The 16,330-nt window shown below is 61.3% G+C and overlaps 1 protein-coding gene across 3 annotated transcripts in view; it reads right to left on the reverse strand.

Annotated features, from left to right (window-relative positions):
* KCNQ1 (potassium voltage-gated channel subfamily Q member 1) overlaps window positions 1-13,620 on the reverse strand; it is a 307,207-nt gene extending 293,587 nt beyond the window's left edge. Inside the window, exon 1 of one of the 3 annotated variants that reach the window (XM_019713689.2) lies at window positions 13,142-13,620. In XM_019713689.2, the coding sequence (XP_019569248.2) occupies window positions 13,142-13,473 (332 nt within the window). In that variant the 5' untranslated portion in view covers window positions 13,474-13,620. Of the gene's footprint in view, window positions 1-2,519; window positions 2,567-13,141 lie in introns of those variants that run through there. The other 2 variants (XM_019713688.2, XM_074336909.1) reach the window with 2 other exon arrangements.
* Between the last annotated feature and the right edge of the window lie 2,710 nt (window positions 13,621-16,330).

Genomic DNA, 16,330 nt, shown 5'->3' on the forward strand with positions numbered 1-16,330 from the left:
GGGGCCTGCTGACCAGCCCTGAGCAGCTCCAGCCCCAGCATGGCCCTCACCCCAGGTACCTCTGTGCCTGTTTGGCGTGCCCCATCACACCCAGCCTCCTCTGGGACGCCCTGGGGCTCCCTCACCTGAGTGGCCTGTAGCACACACAGGCCCCCCGCAGCCCAGGAAGACCTTGCTCAGTACTGTGACGTGGGACACGGCCCTGGGAGGTGGCCTTGACCTGGAAGGCTGGTGGCAGAAAGGGCAGGTGGGCCATGGTGTCCAGGCCGGCGTGAGTGCAAAGGGCCAGGGCAGAAAAGGGCAGAGGGGCAGGTTCACGGGGCTTCCCTTGCCTGCTGGGCACTCCTGGGGCACAGGCCGGCCCCCCAGTGAGTGACTAGCATGCCTTCGAGGGAAACCTCACCCAAGTTGGGCCCCAAATCACAAGGAACGACAGATCCAAGACAGCAGCAGTGATGGACAGGGCCCAGGTGGGCAGGGCCAGCTCAAGGGACAGAGGGCAACCTGAATCCTACAGGGCTGGGCTCAGTCGGGGGCCTCAATCAGCCCACGACCAGGGCATCATCTCAGGAAGTCCCAGGGGGTTGACATGGATGTCCCTGAACCCTGGGCTGGACGTTGTGCCAGGACCACACAGCCCACGGTCAGCTGTCCTCTGGCAGCACGTCTCCTCCCACCTCTGTTCCACGATCAGCACCCAGGCCCTTCCCAAGTCGCTCCAGCCCCGTGGGCCACGGAGAACCACAGGCGCCAGGGCCAGCCTCTCAGCGGACTGTGGCCTGGGCCACCCTTCAAGCAGACCATTGCCCTCCCCCCACGGCAGGACCCACAGCAGCAAGAGGGGCGTCCACAGTGACAGCCGGGGTTGGCCCAGAGCGTCCTCCTGCCAGAGGTTCTCAGGCCACCGTGTACTGACCCCTCAGCCTCCCACACTTGCTCCATACGCAGGAGTTCTGAGCCAGGCACTCTGCCCACAGGGGACATGGACATGTTTGGAGATGGTTTTATTGTCATGAATCGGAGACGGTACTACTGGTACCCAGTGGGTGCTGAGGCCAGGGACGCTGCACAGCACACTCCCACAAAGAAGGATCCAGACCCAAACGTCACGAATGCTGAGGTGGGGGCACTCTGCTCTCTACGCCAACAGCTTTCATGATCACCGTGTCCAGAGGAGACAGCTGGGGCCTTGAGAGGTTAAGCTGCCACCAGGTCAGCTCCCTGGGGGCCAGGGCCAGAGTCCCCTACGCCACCCCACGCCCACGCCACTGCAAGGAGCAGAAAGCCCTCTCCCTCTGCCTGGCTGGCAGGAGCCCCAGACAGCACTGCCAGCACTCCTGGGCACCCCTGCAGGCCTGCCAGCAGCAAGCTCTCCAAAGGGCTCCCTGGCCCCCCAGGAGCTGCATTTCCCTGGGGCACGCTGACACCGGAGGCCGGAGGCGGAGGCCAGGCAAACGGCAATGGGTCGCTGACTCCCCTCCCGGATGAGCTGAGGGCAGCAGGGAGGCCTAGCTGCCAGGGCCAGTGAGACTGGCCAGCCCCTCGCCCTCTGCGGACAGCAGCCCAGACCAGGAGAGAGGACCTCCAGCACCCCATTTCCTCCGCGATTGTCACTCTGTGAGCCTACAACCCTGCAAAGCGGCAGACACACCGGGACATGGGGGAGCTGGGCCTGGGGAAGGGGCACGGAACCCCAGGGTGTGTCCCCACCAAGAAGCACTCGGTCCAGGCAGGAGCTTGGCCAAGGAATCACCTGTCCCCTTGGAGGCCCCTTCTCTGATCTGGGCCTCGGTTTCCCCAGCTACGAGACGGGGCAACAGAGCCACAATATGTCCACAGTTCCTCAACAAGGAAGGTCACCGTCCAGCCTGGTTGGCAACATATCCTGGGCAGAGGCACCTTGGGAAGATTCAGGTACTTTCCTGACTCGCCTGGGGCCACCTGCGGACAGCTGCTCTCGGCCAGGACAGGAGGAAGTGGTGCCCTCAACCCAGCCCATGACCACAGACCTCCCCACCCTAGGGGAAGTGACACTGAAGCAGTCGCCAGCTCCCTGGGGAAGGACGGGTTGGGTTACAAGCCAGGCAGGTGCCACCAGGAACCATCCAATTCCAGAACCACCGGGTAAGGCTCAGCTCCTGCCACCACCTGCAGCGCTGCCAATGACCTTCCTGGCTCACAGGAGGCACCGTTGGTGAGCAGCCAGGCTGTCCTCAGGGGCTGCCCAGGTCCAGGGCCTCATGGCACACTGTCCCCACCTACACAGTAAGCATCGGGCTGCAGGGCAGGACTGCCCAGGTGCATGCCGGTCTCCATCCCATGGGGTCTGCCAGGGGAGCCCAAGGCCACCCCTCCAAAACCTTCTCCCTGCCCCAGATACCTCCTCCAGAAATTCCCCCAGAGAAACACTGCAATGACAGGCAGAGCACCGAGCCCACCCACCCCTTCCTCCCTGACCCCTGCCCCCCCCACCACCTCACCCACAGGCAGGCTGGGCCTTGGACTTGCCCAGACAGTACCCCTGGCTCAGGCCCAGCCACACTGGCAACATCCAGGAGGGAGAGAGAGGCTCTCGCTGGCTCTGGGGAGAGCCTGCTCCGGCCACCGGCTGGTAAAGCAGCCCTGAGCAGCTCCACCCAGCAGGCCCCCAGCCCACTGCCCCCAGGGCACAGCTTGTCCAGTGCCCACGGTGTGAGCAGGACCAGACTGAGGGGCTGCCCTGGGGTGGGGGGCCCCACAGAGCAAGTCAGGGAGTACTGGGCAGTCAGGTGACGGGCTCCAACGCCAGCCCTGTCACCCATTAGCCATGTGACACCGAGCAAGTGTCTGTCCCCTCCAGGCTTGACCCTGCTTCAATGAGCTGCAGGGGTGACGAGCCCCAAGCTGCCTGGGCCTGGTGGGTGTGATTCCCTCCACCTCTGACCCGACTGGCCTAGCCACAGAGCAGCCGGCGAGCTTAGACCACGTGCTCGACAGAGGGCCACTGGCGGTGTCCAGCCCCAACAGGAGATGGAGCGGTGGATGGGTGACCAGGCTCTTGGGCTGCTCAGGCAGGTGAGGGCCATAGCAGCAGCTGTGAGCCTGGGCCGGGGTCCCCAAGGACTCCTTCCTGCTGCGGGGGTGAGGCCTCTGAAGGGAGCAGGGTCCCCTGGGTGTGTGGGGCCTTCCTCCCTGCCTCCCCTTCATGGAGCTGACTCTGCGGGGTACCCTCCCTCCCCCAGCCCACCCGCGAGTGTTCGCTAGGTGCCTTTTCCACATCAGCGTCCTCCCAGCGGGTGTCCCGCCTCTGCCCTGCAGACCTGGGGGAGCAGGGACCCTGACAAGAGAGGCTGGGGCCCTCTGCACAGCGGCCCAGCCCCTGCGCAACTCCCAACCCCCAGGCCCACCAGGGTTCCAACCAGGAGACAGTGCCCAGGGGCCACAGCGCACTTGTCCCCAAGGTACCTTCCTGGCTCCATACCCTGCTCAGCCCCCTCCAGACTCTCCACCCGGCAGGACGGCCAGAAAACACCAGCGAGTGCAGATGGGAGGCATGATCTTCCGGGGTCATCTTGTCACTTATTTTAAAGAAAGCAGCCTTCTATTGTTTTTAAACAACCAATATTTTTAAAGTAGAAACTTTAGATGGGCCGAAGTTTAAAACCCACCACCCAGAACCCACACCCAGAACCCACACCCAGGGCAGGCCATGGGGAAGCGTCCAGTGTCCACTGTCCGACCTTTCCCGTCTGCGCATCCCTGCGTTTGGACCCAGTGACCACATGCTGCCCGGGAGCGCTGCTTTCCTATGTCATTAAACCCAAAGTCCCCCAGTGTCCTGCCCGCCTGGCCCAGACCTGGTCTGTCTCACGCCGTCCATTTTCGGCAGCGCTGCCGTGCTGGTCCTGGCCCACGGGGGATAAACCAAACCCAGCACCGAGCAAGGCCCCAGGATCTCGCTCCCGCCTCCCTGTGATGGGTTTGCTGAGCAATTCCCGCAGAGGGGACCCCATGGCAATGGACCCAAGTGGCTGGGCACAGCCAGGGACCCAGCCACCTGCCGCAGACAGTGTACTGGGTCTCAGGAAGTGGGGAGGCCTTCAATCCCAGATTCAGATCTCGGCCCTCTCACCCTCGGAGCTCCCTGAACTACTAGTGTTTCTGCTGTCCCAGGACAGCCTGGGACCTGAAAGCAGTCCCCAAATGACGGCCACCCCAAGCCTGCATGGAAGCAGCAAAAAAGCCCATGGATGCCCCCAGGGCGGCCTGACTTTGAGGTGGCAGGAGCTTGGCAGAGAGGCCCTGATAAGAGCGTTGGAGGCGGGGCCTACCCTGGGGACAGGCCAGCGAGGCCCAAAGAGCCCCCAGCCCCGCCCAACCCCAGTGCCAAGGGCAGCCAGAACATTCCAGTGCTGCCCGGGAGGTGCCTGGGAGTTGCCGTGCCTCCTCAGAGCTGTACTTGGGGACCTTGAGTGGCCTCTGATCCAGGGGACAGGCTAGGGGCCAGAAAGCAGCCTCTACCTCCAGGGGCTTCGGGGCCTTTCAGAGCCCGTTGTGTCTCCATCTCCTGTTTTATCCCTGCCCAGCGAGGTAGGGATGGGTCTCTCCAGGGACACAGGGAGGTCACCTGGTCACCCATGGGGTCACAGCACGCCAGGGACAGCCAGGAGCAGAGACATGTTGGGATTTCCCACTGTTCACACACAAACCGGGATCTTCTGGAATTCCCCCTGCCCCCTACATCTCCAAAAGGTCCCCTTGCCTCTGCTCCCACCCTCGCCCCTCGCCCACCCCCATCTCGCAGCTCCAGAGGCTCAAACCAGGCCAGGAGCCCTGCCCCTAAGACCCTCCACAGCTGTTTGGTGTCTCGGGAGAAACTGGACTCCTGCGGGCTGCACGGGCCCCTGCTGGATCCGGCCTCCGTCCGTCACCCCCGCCACCCCCCCATGTGCCAACTTGGGTGGGTTTCCTTCCTGCGCCCCCAAACAGCCATCTGTGCCTCTGTCCATCCATTCTTCCCCGTCCTTCTGTCCATCCCACCACCAGCCTCTTCGATTGCTAGTCTCCACCAGCAACACCCGCCCTCCCGCTTGCCCCCACACCCCCTTTGCCCTCGGCCTCCCCAAGCTGTTCAATTCTCAGGCAGGGTCACCCAAGGAGCTCCCACCCCTCTGGGCCATAAGCCCCTGGAGAGCAGGGCATCTGTTTTACCCACCCTGCACCCCAGGCCCACGGGAAGCGCCCACAGGACGGCCGTGGTCATGGGTACGAACGCTGGCCTCACTGCTCAGTAACGCTGCACGTGACTCCTGCCGTGCCACCAGGCAGCACATTCTAGAAACTGAAGCTCTCGCTGGGAGCCCCTAGGCAGGAGCCAGGCTCAGGACAAGACCAGGGAGGAGGTAAGTGGTGCGTCAACACCCGAGACCGAGACCCCGACACTGACTCACTGGCCATCACATTAATGCCCAGAGCCCCAACCACCTCATGCACAGTGACCGGGCGGCCTCAGGGACAGCCATGACGACCCTCCCATACCTCCGTTTATCATAGTTCAGGCCACAGACAGTTTCCCACGCCCTCCGGAAAGACCACAGGGCTGGGTCTCCTGGGACTGAGGACATTGCCACCTTCTCAGTCTCAGGCTCTGGCTAAGTTGGCCCAGGACACACAGAAAGGCTCTGTCACCAGGACGTCCCGCGGGCCGTGACCCACCCCAGTCAGGCTGGGAGCAAGGCTGGCCAGAGCCACACGCACCTACAGACCCTCCCCAGAGCTCCCATCTCAGGACAGCCGACAGCGAACCAGTGCTCCCACTGGGTGCTGGGGACAGCCTGCAGCTGGCCATCTCTCCATACACTTGTCCATCACACCGTCCACCTGTCCCTCAGTCCTCCCACCTGCCTGCCTACCCACCTGTCCCCCCGTCTATCTGTCCACCCGTTCATCCCCTCCATCCATTCATACCCCCCTCCATCTGTCCATCCATTCGTGACCCCTCTATCTTCCCATCCATTCATCTGCCCGTCCATCTGTCTATCCATTCGTCCCCCATCCATCTGTCCATCCATTCATCCGCCTGTCCATCTGTCTACCCATCTACTCGCCCATCCCTCCTTCAGGGGCACCTAGTCCATGCCAGGCCCCGCCCTGGCACAGGAGTATAAGACCTTCTCCTGTCCCACGACAGCCACATTCCTCGCATCTGGAGAGCTGTGTACAGTTGAGCTTACAAGAACTGGAAGATGGGAAATAAACCTGAACACCCGTCAGCAGGGGACCGGTCACATACACAGGGGAGGACTAGGTAGTTGTGGAAAACACGTCCAACTGGCACACACTCGACCAACACTTGCTGTGTGCTCATCACCCACCAAGCGCCGTTCTACGTACTGACCATTTTTCGACTTTTTGATGCTGCAAAAGCGTTATGCATTCAGTAGAAACCGCTGGGATATGACGTTCATAGGCAAGATGTGTTAGATGCAGTTTCGACTTACGGCATCTTCAGTTGACATTGGGTTTATCAGGCCATAACTCCACTGTCTGCTAAGGAGCATCCATATCTTTCCCTTCATGCACCTGGCTTCTGAGTCACAGCGATGTCCCCCCATGCTCAGGTTATGAGGACTCCCCACGCTTTCTTCTGGTCCTCGAGTGGTTTTCCGACCCACTTGGAATTTACCCTGGTGTGCAGTGGGAGTGGGTCCCGCCTGACCTTCTTCCTTGTAGCAACTCATTTCTCCAGCATCGCATGTTAAAAAGTTTGTCTTATCGTTTTGAGATGATGCCCGTATTTGTGACTAAACTTCACATGCAGTTGAGTCTGTACACGGGTGTTGTTGTTGTTTTATTCTGTGGCGTGGCTTATCTGCTTGTCCACAGCGAGGACCACATTGTTGTAATTACCCAAGCTTTATGTTTTATAATATTTGGAGCCATCCCAGGCAAGAACATGCATGTGACTTCTACAAGAGACCGGCTGGGAACATCACAGAACAGAAAACCAAACCATAAAACCCATCAGGACCCAACATCCAAATCACGTGGCCCCCAGGGCTGCTCATGCACCCCCTGAGGCTCCCTTGGGGCCCCCAGTTGCTCCCCTCTGCCGGGCGGGGGCACCTCTGGGTGTCTCCGGGAGAGGGCTGTCTTCCGGGTCGAAGCTGCTGCTCAGTGTCTGAGCTGGGTAGGGTGGGATCAGCCTGCAGGTGAAGGGGCGGCCCTGGCCCATGCAGAGAAGTACTTCCTGGCTGCAGGGCACGGGGGCGGGTGGGGGTCTCTGTCCAGCGGGCCTGGCTTCAGTCCCCATGTTCTGACTCTAGATCTTTGCATGGGGCACAGCAGCAAATTTAGCAGGAAGATGTGAGAAGCCGCCATCCTGAGTGTCCTTTTCAGTTGCCCCAGAGCCTGGGAGATGTGGCAGGGTGGGGGGGGGGAATGGCCACAGCCCTTGATCCTGCCAGTGGGAGCAACCCGGAGTGTGCCTGCTGCTGAGATGCAGGAGCGAGGCAAGCCATCTGGGTGATCAGCAGGGAGTGGCTGTCAGGGGCTTCCTGGAGGCAGCAGAGGGAGCCTCTGCAGATGGGGGTGAGGACCAGCAAGGGTACCCTGGGTGCACCCTGGCGTGATGCTTGCTTAACAACCTCTGCATTGGAAGTGCTTCCAGGAAGAAGTGGAGCATGTTTCCTGGTGTGGCAAGAGCCAAGTGGCTGGGCCTCAGTTTCCCCACCTGCAAGTCACTGAGCAGAGAAGGAGACCCAGAGCGGGTGGGCTAGGCTCTGGAGTCACTCCCAAGCCCCGCAATCCAGGTGCTCGGGGGATGCACACACAGAGCAGGGTCTTGTTCAGAGGGACACGCTTTGATCCGCAGAGCTCATGTCCTCCTGGGAGCCGCCAGGACCAGGGCTGGGTCCTCCGGTGCTCAGAAGTGTCCACAAGCCACGACGTCCTGCTCCCCGGGGTGCATGGCGCCCATACTTCTGCACAGAGCTCAGGCTCCTCCCTGCGACACGCCCTCTGCTCTGACCCCTCCGGGAGCACCACTCCCTGAGATGGGCAGCAGTGGATCCCGCAGTCAAGGGCTGGCACCCTCTGGGATCGGCCCTCAGACTTCTCGCCCAGGCCACATGGATCTGTCCCCATGCCTAGGCAGAGCTGCTGTGAAGACAGAGACGTTTCTGGGGGAAAGGGCTCTGAAAAGCCCCCGGGGGCCTGCAGGACTCTCCCACCAGCCACAAAAGGCTTCTGGTGGCCCCTGCCCACCACTTCCCAAGCTCATGCTTCTCCCAAACTCAGGAATGCCACTGGATAAAAATATCAGCAGATAGATGTCAGCGGCCCGGCCTGACTGAGGGGCTTGGAGCTGCCAAGCAGCACGCCTGACCCCACGGCTAGAGTGGGGCCAGGAGTAGGGAGTGGACAGAGGCTCGGAGCTAGACTCCAGGTGACCCTTCTGTGAGCACATATCCCTGTTGGGGATCAGAGAACAATCGAGACAGCTCCCTGTGGCCCTGCTCACCCACTCAGACCCTCTAAAGCCCAGCAGCCCTGAGACCCGCAAACGAACACCTGGCACAGCTTCCAGAGCAGCTGAGGCTGAAGGTTGAGACTCAGGTGTCGGCAGGGCTGGTTCTGAGGCCTCTCTCCTTGGTGTGTAGACGGCGTCTTCTCCCTGTGTCCCCACATGGTCATCCCTGTGTGTGTAACTATCCTGATCTCTTGTTATAAGCACCCCAGTCACATAGGATCAGAGCCCCAGCCCAGTGACCTCATCTCCCCTTAATCACCTCTTTAAAGACCCCATCTCCACATACAGTCACATTCTGAGGTCCTGGGGGTAAAAGTGCCACTTTTCGAGGGGCACGATTCAATCCAAACATAGGGGACCTGTGCAAATCCACCATGAGCCCACGTGCCAGGACCTCCAGCACACAAGTAGGCCCTCACACCCTCCCAACCCCTGGGGTGCCTCGGTATCCGAGTCCCATCCCATCCCACACACAGGCAGGCCTTCCCATCAGCATCCCGAGGCACCTTAGGTCCCCAGGACCAAGGATCCTCCCCAGGACCAAGCCCCCCACCCCGCCCCCTCCCAGCCCTGGGACACACTGCTGTGACATGTGAAGGTCCCAGTACACCGGGACTGTTGAGTCGAAAGGGGCCCCTCCCGTGCCTCCAGCGCCCTTGGCACCCCCTTGGGAGCTGGCAAAGACCTCAGGCACCGAGCCCACCGGGAGCCACTGACTGTGCCAGGCACAGGTGGTGATTGTCTCCCACCTGAGGAGATGCAGACTCGGAGGGCTCAGGGACCTGGCAAGGTGGCCCAGCCACAGGGCCACACTTGGACACGAAGCCCATCTCTGCCCATGTCTGAGCTCCATGCACCGTCCGGCCAGCCCCACATCCTGCTCTACGCACCCTCCTGACCCCAGACCTGAGTGCACAGCGGGAAAAGATCAGACAGCCTGTCCTCCTCTGTATCCGGCCACCACACCCCCCTCCGCTCTCCATGGGACCCCACGCCACCTCCCGCCCAGCCAACTACTCTTCAGAGTCTGCTGAACTGCAGGACCCTCACACCAGAGCCTGGGGCTGGGCAAGCACCGGGAGGCACCGAGTGGAGACATGTGGCCCATGAACTGGCCTCCACTTTTGGAAAGGCAGGCTTAGCCCAACAAACTGCCAGGGCCTGCTTCCAGCACCATCAATGATTAACACCTCTGTGAAGGTGCCGCCAAAGCCACCAGAAAGTTCTTGGGAACCAGGGAAAGGCAGTGGCAGGAGGGCGGGGACAGGTGGGACCAAGATGAGTTTGAGAGTCTAGCCCCATCTACTGAGCCCTGGGACCCTCTGGCAACCCCCTCTTCTCAGCCGGGTCTCCAAGTGTCTCCCAACCACAGTGGACACTGACCGCAGGCAGCACTGTGCACTGCAGGAGGAAACTGAGGCACAGAGGAGCGGGCTCGCCCAGGGCAGACAGCCACAGCGGCAGCCCAGCTGGGGGAGTCCAGGCTGCATGGGGAGGAGGGTGGGTGAGCAGCAGCTGAGAAAAGAGTCTGCACCTGTCATCCTGCAGCTCCCAAGAGCTGGGGGAAGGGAGGGGAGGAGAGGGGGAGAAGAAGTGGGAAGGAGAGGTGCCTTGGGGCTCCTATGACTGGAAGCCCGTCCCCAGCCAGAGGAGGGGTGAGGAGCCCTGGGGGCAGCCCTGATGCTGCCCTCCACAGGTAGCAGGGCAGCAGCAAAGACAGTTGCTATGGGAACCCTGGCTCCCTCTCCAATCTGGGCATCCCCTACCTGGTCACCCACCACTCACCATCCCAGCTGAGGCCCATCAGCAGGGCTGCCAGGACTCTCCCCCCGCCCCTGCCCTCAGCTAGGGTGGGAGCTGCCAGACATGAAGGGCCTTGGAAGAGGATGGGGGGAGGGGCAGGAAGCCCAGTGGCCAGGGGCAGTGGCCAGACCAACAGCGTCCTGCTCCCTGACCCCGGCAGACAGGCCAGACCAGGGGCACACAGGATGGGGCAGGGGTTCCCCGATGATGAGGAGGGGCAGGATATTGTGGCTTGCTTCCCTCGCTGCATCTGGGAGAGTGTGCCCAGCTCTGCAGGGCTGCCCAGACTGCGGCTCCCACCTCAAAGCCACACACTCACAAAGGGGCCCCTGCCCTTCAAGGCCAGGCTCAGCCTTCTCACCCAGAAACCCAGCCAGGCCCTGGGTGGCACATTTCACAACCCGGCGCACCAAGGACAGAACTCTCTGCTATCTTGGCCATTGCTGAGAGAAACATCAGGGCCGGAGCGGCTGTCGTCCATCCCCTTCCACAGCTCCGACTGGTCAGGCACAGACCACCCCTGCAACCCTAGATCAAAGGCCAGGTCCCCTGGGAGAGTTCTGGGGCTCTGCTGACGTTCTGGAGACACTGGGAATGAGGGGGAACCTGCCCAGACCCCAGACCAGCTGCTCGCCCTGCCTGGCCAGGGTCTACCTCCACTGCCACCCTACACGGGGGAGCTGCGCAGGTGTCCACTCCCCAGGGCCACGCACAGTTCTTACAGGACAGGGTCCACGATGGCAAAAGACTGACCCGAGGTCACACGGCCACCTTAGGAGCATCCCATTCCTGGCTCCCCCCACAGAGGGGCCGCTCAGCCACTGCCCCGCCAGCTCCTGGGAGGCTGGGCGAAGGCACTGCACTGAGCAAACTTCCGAGAGCCAAACAATCAGAATCAGGAAGAAAACACAAGTGTAAGCAGAGACTTCCTCTGGGGTGCGGCGAGCTCTCTTCCTCCACGGCAGTGCTGTGGCCAGGAGCCGGGGCCACATTCGCCCGCCAGCCTGCATCCCCCAGATGGGAACCAGTGGGGTGCCGGGTGGCCCCTTTCGCTGGCAACCCCGGGGGTGGGGGCATTGCAGCACCCCTGGGCAGCCCACTGCCCACGCCTCCCACTGCCTGTGCTGGCATGGAAGACGCAGGACAGAGAGAGAGCTGGTCGGGTCTACGGCATGACCTGACTGTGGGGTCTGCCCACCCCTGGGCATCTCAGGGAGTTTGGGGCCCAGCAGGTGAGGGCTAGGAGGCAGGCAGCCCACGTGCACCACGGCACCCACAAGCCTGACGTTGGCCACGTGTTTGCACAGCAGCATTGGACTCGGGTTGGGTCCCTTGAGGTCACTGCACAGGAACATCCCAAGACAAGCCCCTGCTGCTGCAGCCGTGGGCAGGGCCATCCCCAGCAACGGCCAGGGCTCAGGTACCCTCTGGCGCTTCGGGAGGCTGGGCCAGGGGTGGGGAAGTGGCTTGAACCCGTGGCCCTTCCATGCTTCTGGGGACATTGTTTTTGTCCCTTGTGCCCGGGAAGCTGGTCCCTCGCAGGAGGGAGGGCAGCAACCCTGGTACCACATGCACTCCCAGAGGAGCAAGGGTGGGAAGCGGAGGCCGCCTCACCTGCCCGAGATGATGCTCCAAGCCTTGGAGCTGGCAGGGCCTGGCTCCCCTTGCAGCCCTGGGGGCACCAGTGGAGAAAACAGGGCTCTGGTCACCCCCAGGTCTCTCCCAGCCTGAGGCCAGCCATAGCAGCAGGCATGGGCAGTGCCACTAGGAAGCCAGAGGGAGACCACCCCATGCAGCCCTCAGAGGAGCCCCTGAGATCAGCCTGGGGACGGGATGACCGAGTGAAGGCTCCCGGAACAGGCTGGCACCATATCAAGAGGCTGCTGGCCAGGCAGCCAGGAAGTAGGGCCACGAGAAGTGGGGGACGGGCCCCTGGCGGCAGCAAGGAGGGCGGCCCTGAGGAGGCAATGTCCTCCTGCCCCGTTCCTGAGCATCGCAGCGCCATGCCCCGGCCCACGCAGGCGTGCCTTTCTGGGGACTGGAGCCACCTGGTAACAAGCAGCAGGAGCCAGGTGCTGCCCATAGGGCCCTGCCTTCTCCGGGTACACAGCTTCCTCTGATGGCCAGCTAGCAACCAGCCTCCCTCCTCCAGTCTCCTCTCTCAGCCCGGGTGTTCATGAGTTTGACTCCTTGTGGGCACTCGCCACCACCATGCTGACCCCTCCGGGCACACACCAGGCCTGCCACCCTCCAGGGCAGCCTTACCCCCACTGGCCCAGGAGACCGCTCCCCACAGGGCCTGCCTGGACCTGGGAGAGTCTGGGGTGTAGATGCCCAGTAAGGGCATGGGCCCTCTCCTCTTGGGGTCCCCTGAGTTGCGTGCGCCAGCTGCCCCTGGGGAATTCTCTCCCCTGCACCCAAGGTTGTGCTCCCCTGGCACACATCCTTTCCCCCAAGCATCAACACCTGGGCTGTTCCTCCAGGGAGGAGTGGGCCAACTTCTGGGCTGGGCACTCCTCCCCAGCTGGCTCCCCCCACCACACACACACACTGCCTGGGCAGGGCCAGGGGGAAGCTCGGCATCTCAGCCACAGGTGTCCCTCACAGGTCAGACCCAAGCGTCCCTGAACTTCAAGCAACAGGCTCCGCGTGGTTTTTCCCATTAACCCCTTCCTTCCTTTCCTCCCTCCCTCGCGGCTGCTCTGAGTCACACCCAGCTTGGATACAGTCCTGGAGGCGGCAGGTGGCGGGGTCACAGCGCTCCCCCTACTCCCCTCCCCCTCGGGAAGAAGTCCCTCGGGGCTCAGCCTCGCGGGAGGCGATACTCACACGGCGAAGTGGTAGACGAAGCACTTCCAGCCGGTGGGGCGCTCCAGGAAGTTGTAGACGCGGCCCTGGATGTGGGTGCGCGCGAGCAACGGGCGGCGCGCGCTGTAGATGGAGACGCGCGGGTCGAGGCTCACGGGCGGCCGCGGGCCAAGGTCGGCGGCTGGCGGCGCGGCGGGCGCGTAGAGCGCGCCGCCCGCCGGGCGCTCCTCAGCCAGCTCCAGCGAGAAGGCGGACTTCTTGGCCAGGCCCGCACTGCCCCTCCGGGCGCCCGGCAGACGGCCCCAGCCCCAGCGCTTCCTCTCGGCCCGGGGCGGGGATGAGGCCGCGGCCATGGCCAGGCAGGGCTCGCGAGGGCCGGCCGGGAGGCGGCACCCGGAGCTGCAGCGAAGGCGGGAGCCCAGGTGCAGTGCGGGCAGCCGCTGCTGCCACCCCAGCCGCGGGGGGCCGCTGCCTGCCCAGCCCGGGCGTGGGGGTGGGGCCTGAAGGGGGCGGTGGCCGCCGGCCGGTCCCCGGGGACAGCGCGCTCCGCCCAGGGCCAGAAGCCCCGCCCCCGGCCAACCGGCGAGCTTGGGGAGCCCCAGCCCGAACCCAGCTGCGCACCTGCTTGGTCCTGCCCCGTCTGCACACACCTGTTCGGCCCGCCCCTTTCGCATTCACCTGCTTGGCCTCGCCCTCACCCACGTGCTCGGCCCCATCTACGCCCACGTGCTCGGCCCGCAAGCCGACCTGCTTGGCCCCACCTGTGCCCACCTGATTCGGCCCTCGCGGAGCACCCAGCTGAGCCAGAAAGAAAAGTACAGAGCCCGCAGGTGCAGTGACAGCGAACCGCGCGGCCCGGGCAGTAGTGCAGCATAGGGCGTGTGGACCCACGTTACCCCCTCTGTGCCTCCCCAGAGAGGGGGAGAGGGAAAGGAGGGAGGGGCGCAGTGGGACACGCGCAGACTGACCCTCTTGGCACCTGGATGATGGAGTGTTAGCCCCGCGAACACTCTAAGCGCCCCCTGTGTGCTGGTGGGGGAGGGGCACGCTGCCGGCGGAGAGGAATGCCGTCTCTGCGGTGCCCACTAGGGCTGTTGGACCCTGGAGGCCAGGGGGAGCCATCAATCAGGGACCGCCCACTGGGAGCCATAGGAGAGCAGCGGATGCAGGGGCCGCTGGAGACGGCAAGGCCTGGTTCCGGACCCGGCAGAGCAGGCCGGCTGTCTGGGCAGGTGGAGGGGAGGCATTTGCACCACCCTAGGGGCACGCATGTTTTGTCCTCCTGGCCTGAGGGGCCTGCCGCTGTGTCCTGTGTGCTTCCCTGGGTGGGGATGGGGGCAAAGGTGGGTGAGGAAGTCCGTGGTTTGCGTGGATCCCCTATACTGCCTCCGGCCGTCATTGCACTGGCGTTTGGGTCCCTGCACATTAAACAGGCGCCAGGGCGAAGGATGGGATAACAAACAGAACAAAAACAGGCTCCCTGGAGACATTGTCCTAGGCAGAGGGGTAACCACCCCCAGCCATGCCAGGGTCCCATAACTTGGGAGACGCTTCCCAGGTCTTCACTGAGCAACCTGAGCTGATTTATTTAATGTACCCCCCCCCCAGCAGAAAGTCAGCTCTTGATGGTGGACAGAGTGCAGCCCCCACCCTTCCCCTGACTCCCCCCACTTTGGATGGTGCCTGCAGTGAGTGCAGTTTGTACGGGCAGAGAGAATGAAATGGGTCCCAGCCTGTGCCAGGCACCAGGGAACCTCGGCCCCTGCAGCTAGGGAACCTTGCTGGAAGGTGTTTCGGTTAGGACACAAATGGGCAGAGAACCAGAAGGAGGCAGAGTCCACCCCCACAGGGCCCCAGGGGGACACTCAGGGCACACAGCAGGCTTTCATTAAGGCAGTTCTTTCGGGATGAATGTGTACATGAGGGAACAGTGTCTACACACCCGCCTCCCAGTCAGCAGGAGGAAGATGAACTTTTAATAGGCAACACTGGGACAACTGGAGAGCCACAGAGAAAGAAAATACAGATACAGTTGATCCATCTTCCACACAATGCACAAGAATAAATTTCAAACAAATGACAGGCTTAAGTGTAAACACTGAAATGAAGCCATGCTGACTCTACAAGAAAGCAGGGCTGAATTCCTCAACAAACTGGACTAGGGAATCCATTCCCAACAGTCAGAAATCCAGAGGGAATAGCTGAAATCAGCAAAGTAAAACAGGCAATGACCAACTGACAGCATTTGTAGTTTATTTTACATCACAAGCGAAGGATTAGTAACACTGATACATAAAGAACATCTAAAACCGAGAAGAAAATGATAGACCGCCTTATGGGAAAGTGGGCACAAGGCAGGGATGGCTCATAGGAAAAGGAGATCCTGACCTTTGCACTTAGGGAAAGATGTCCAACATTACATGCAACAAGAAAAATGCACGTTGAGAGGGTACTGTAGGACCATTGCTCACTGTGTTTCCCCGAAAATAAAACCTAGCCGGACAATCAGCCCTAATGTGTCTTTTGGAGCAAAAATTAATGTAAGACCCAGTCTTAAGTTATATAAGACCCGGACTTATAGTAAAATAAGACCGAGTCTTACATTAAGTTTTGCTCCAAAAGATGCCTTAGAGCTGATTGTCCGGGTAGATCTCATTTTCAGGGAAACACAGTATCTGGGGTAGGTCCAGGTGTTTGACTGAGAGCTCCGTGGGGGAGGCAGGCCTCGGGAAAATAGATGTGCTCGAGTGTCATCTGTGGGAAGGACGTCCTGGTCCTACCAGCAAAAGCGCAGGTACCATTTGACCCAGCCAGTTAGTTCCACTTCTTGGAATTGACCCAAAGATACGAGGAAAAATTGGAAACAGCATACACATAAGGCTAGTCATTGTGACATTATTTATATATTAGCAAAAGGTTAGAAACAACCAGAACATCCCTCAAATGGTTGAACTATGCTATGTAGCCTGTTATCAGTACAATCACTAACATTCAAAGGACAAAAGGACCCCCAAGAATCATACTGTTTGTAATAATATTAGTACCGTTGTTTTGAAATTACATGTATATATATCACGTTAAATTCTTCAGCAACTAAGGCTGTCAGCACATGAGAAAAGAGATACCGATATAAAATCAAAGAAATACGAACTAATTCTGAAATTGGAGTTGGGAATATGAGCAAAAACTCCTCAGCTATTTTATCTTGAA

This window comes from Rhinolophus sinicus, linkage group LG06 (genome assembly GCF_036562045.2).
Source record: "Rhinolophus sinicus isolate RSC01 linkage group LG06, ASM3656204v1, whole genome shotgun sequence".
In the NCBI taxonomy this organism is placed as follows: domain Eukaryota; kingdom Metazoa; phylum Chordata; class Mammalia; order Chiroptera; family Rhinolophidae; genus Rhinolophus; species Rhinolophus sinicus.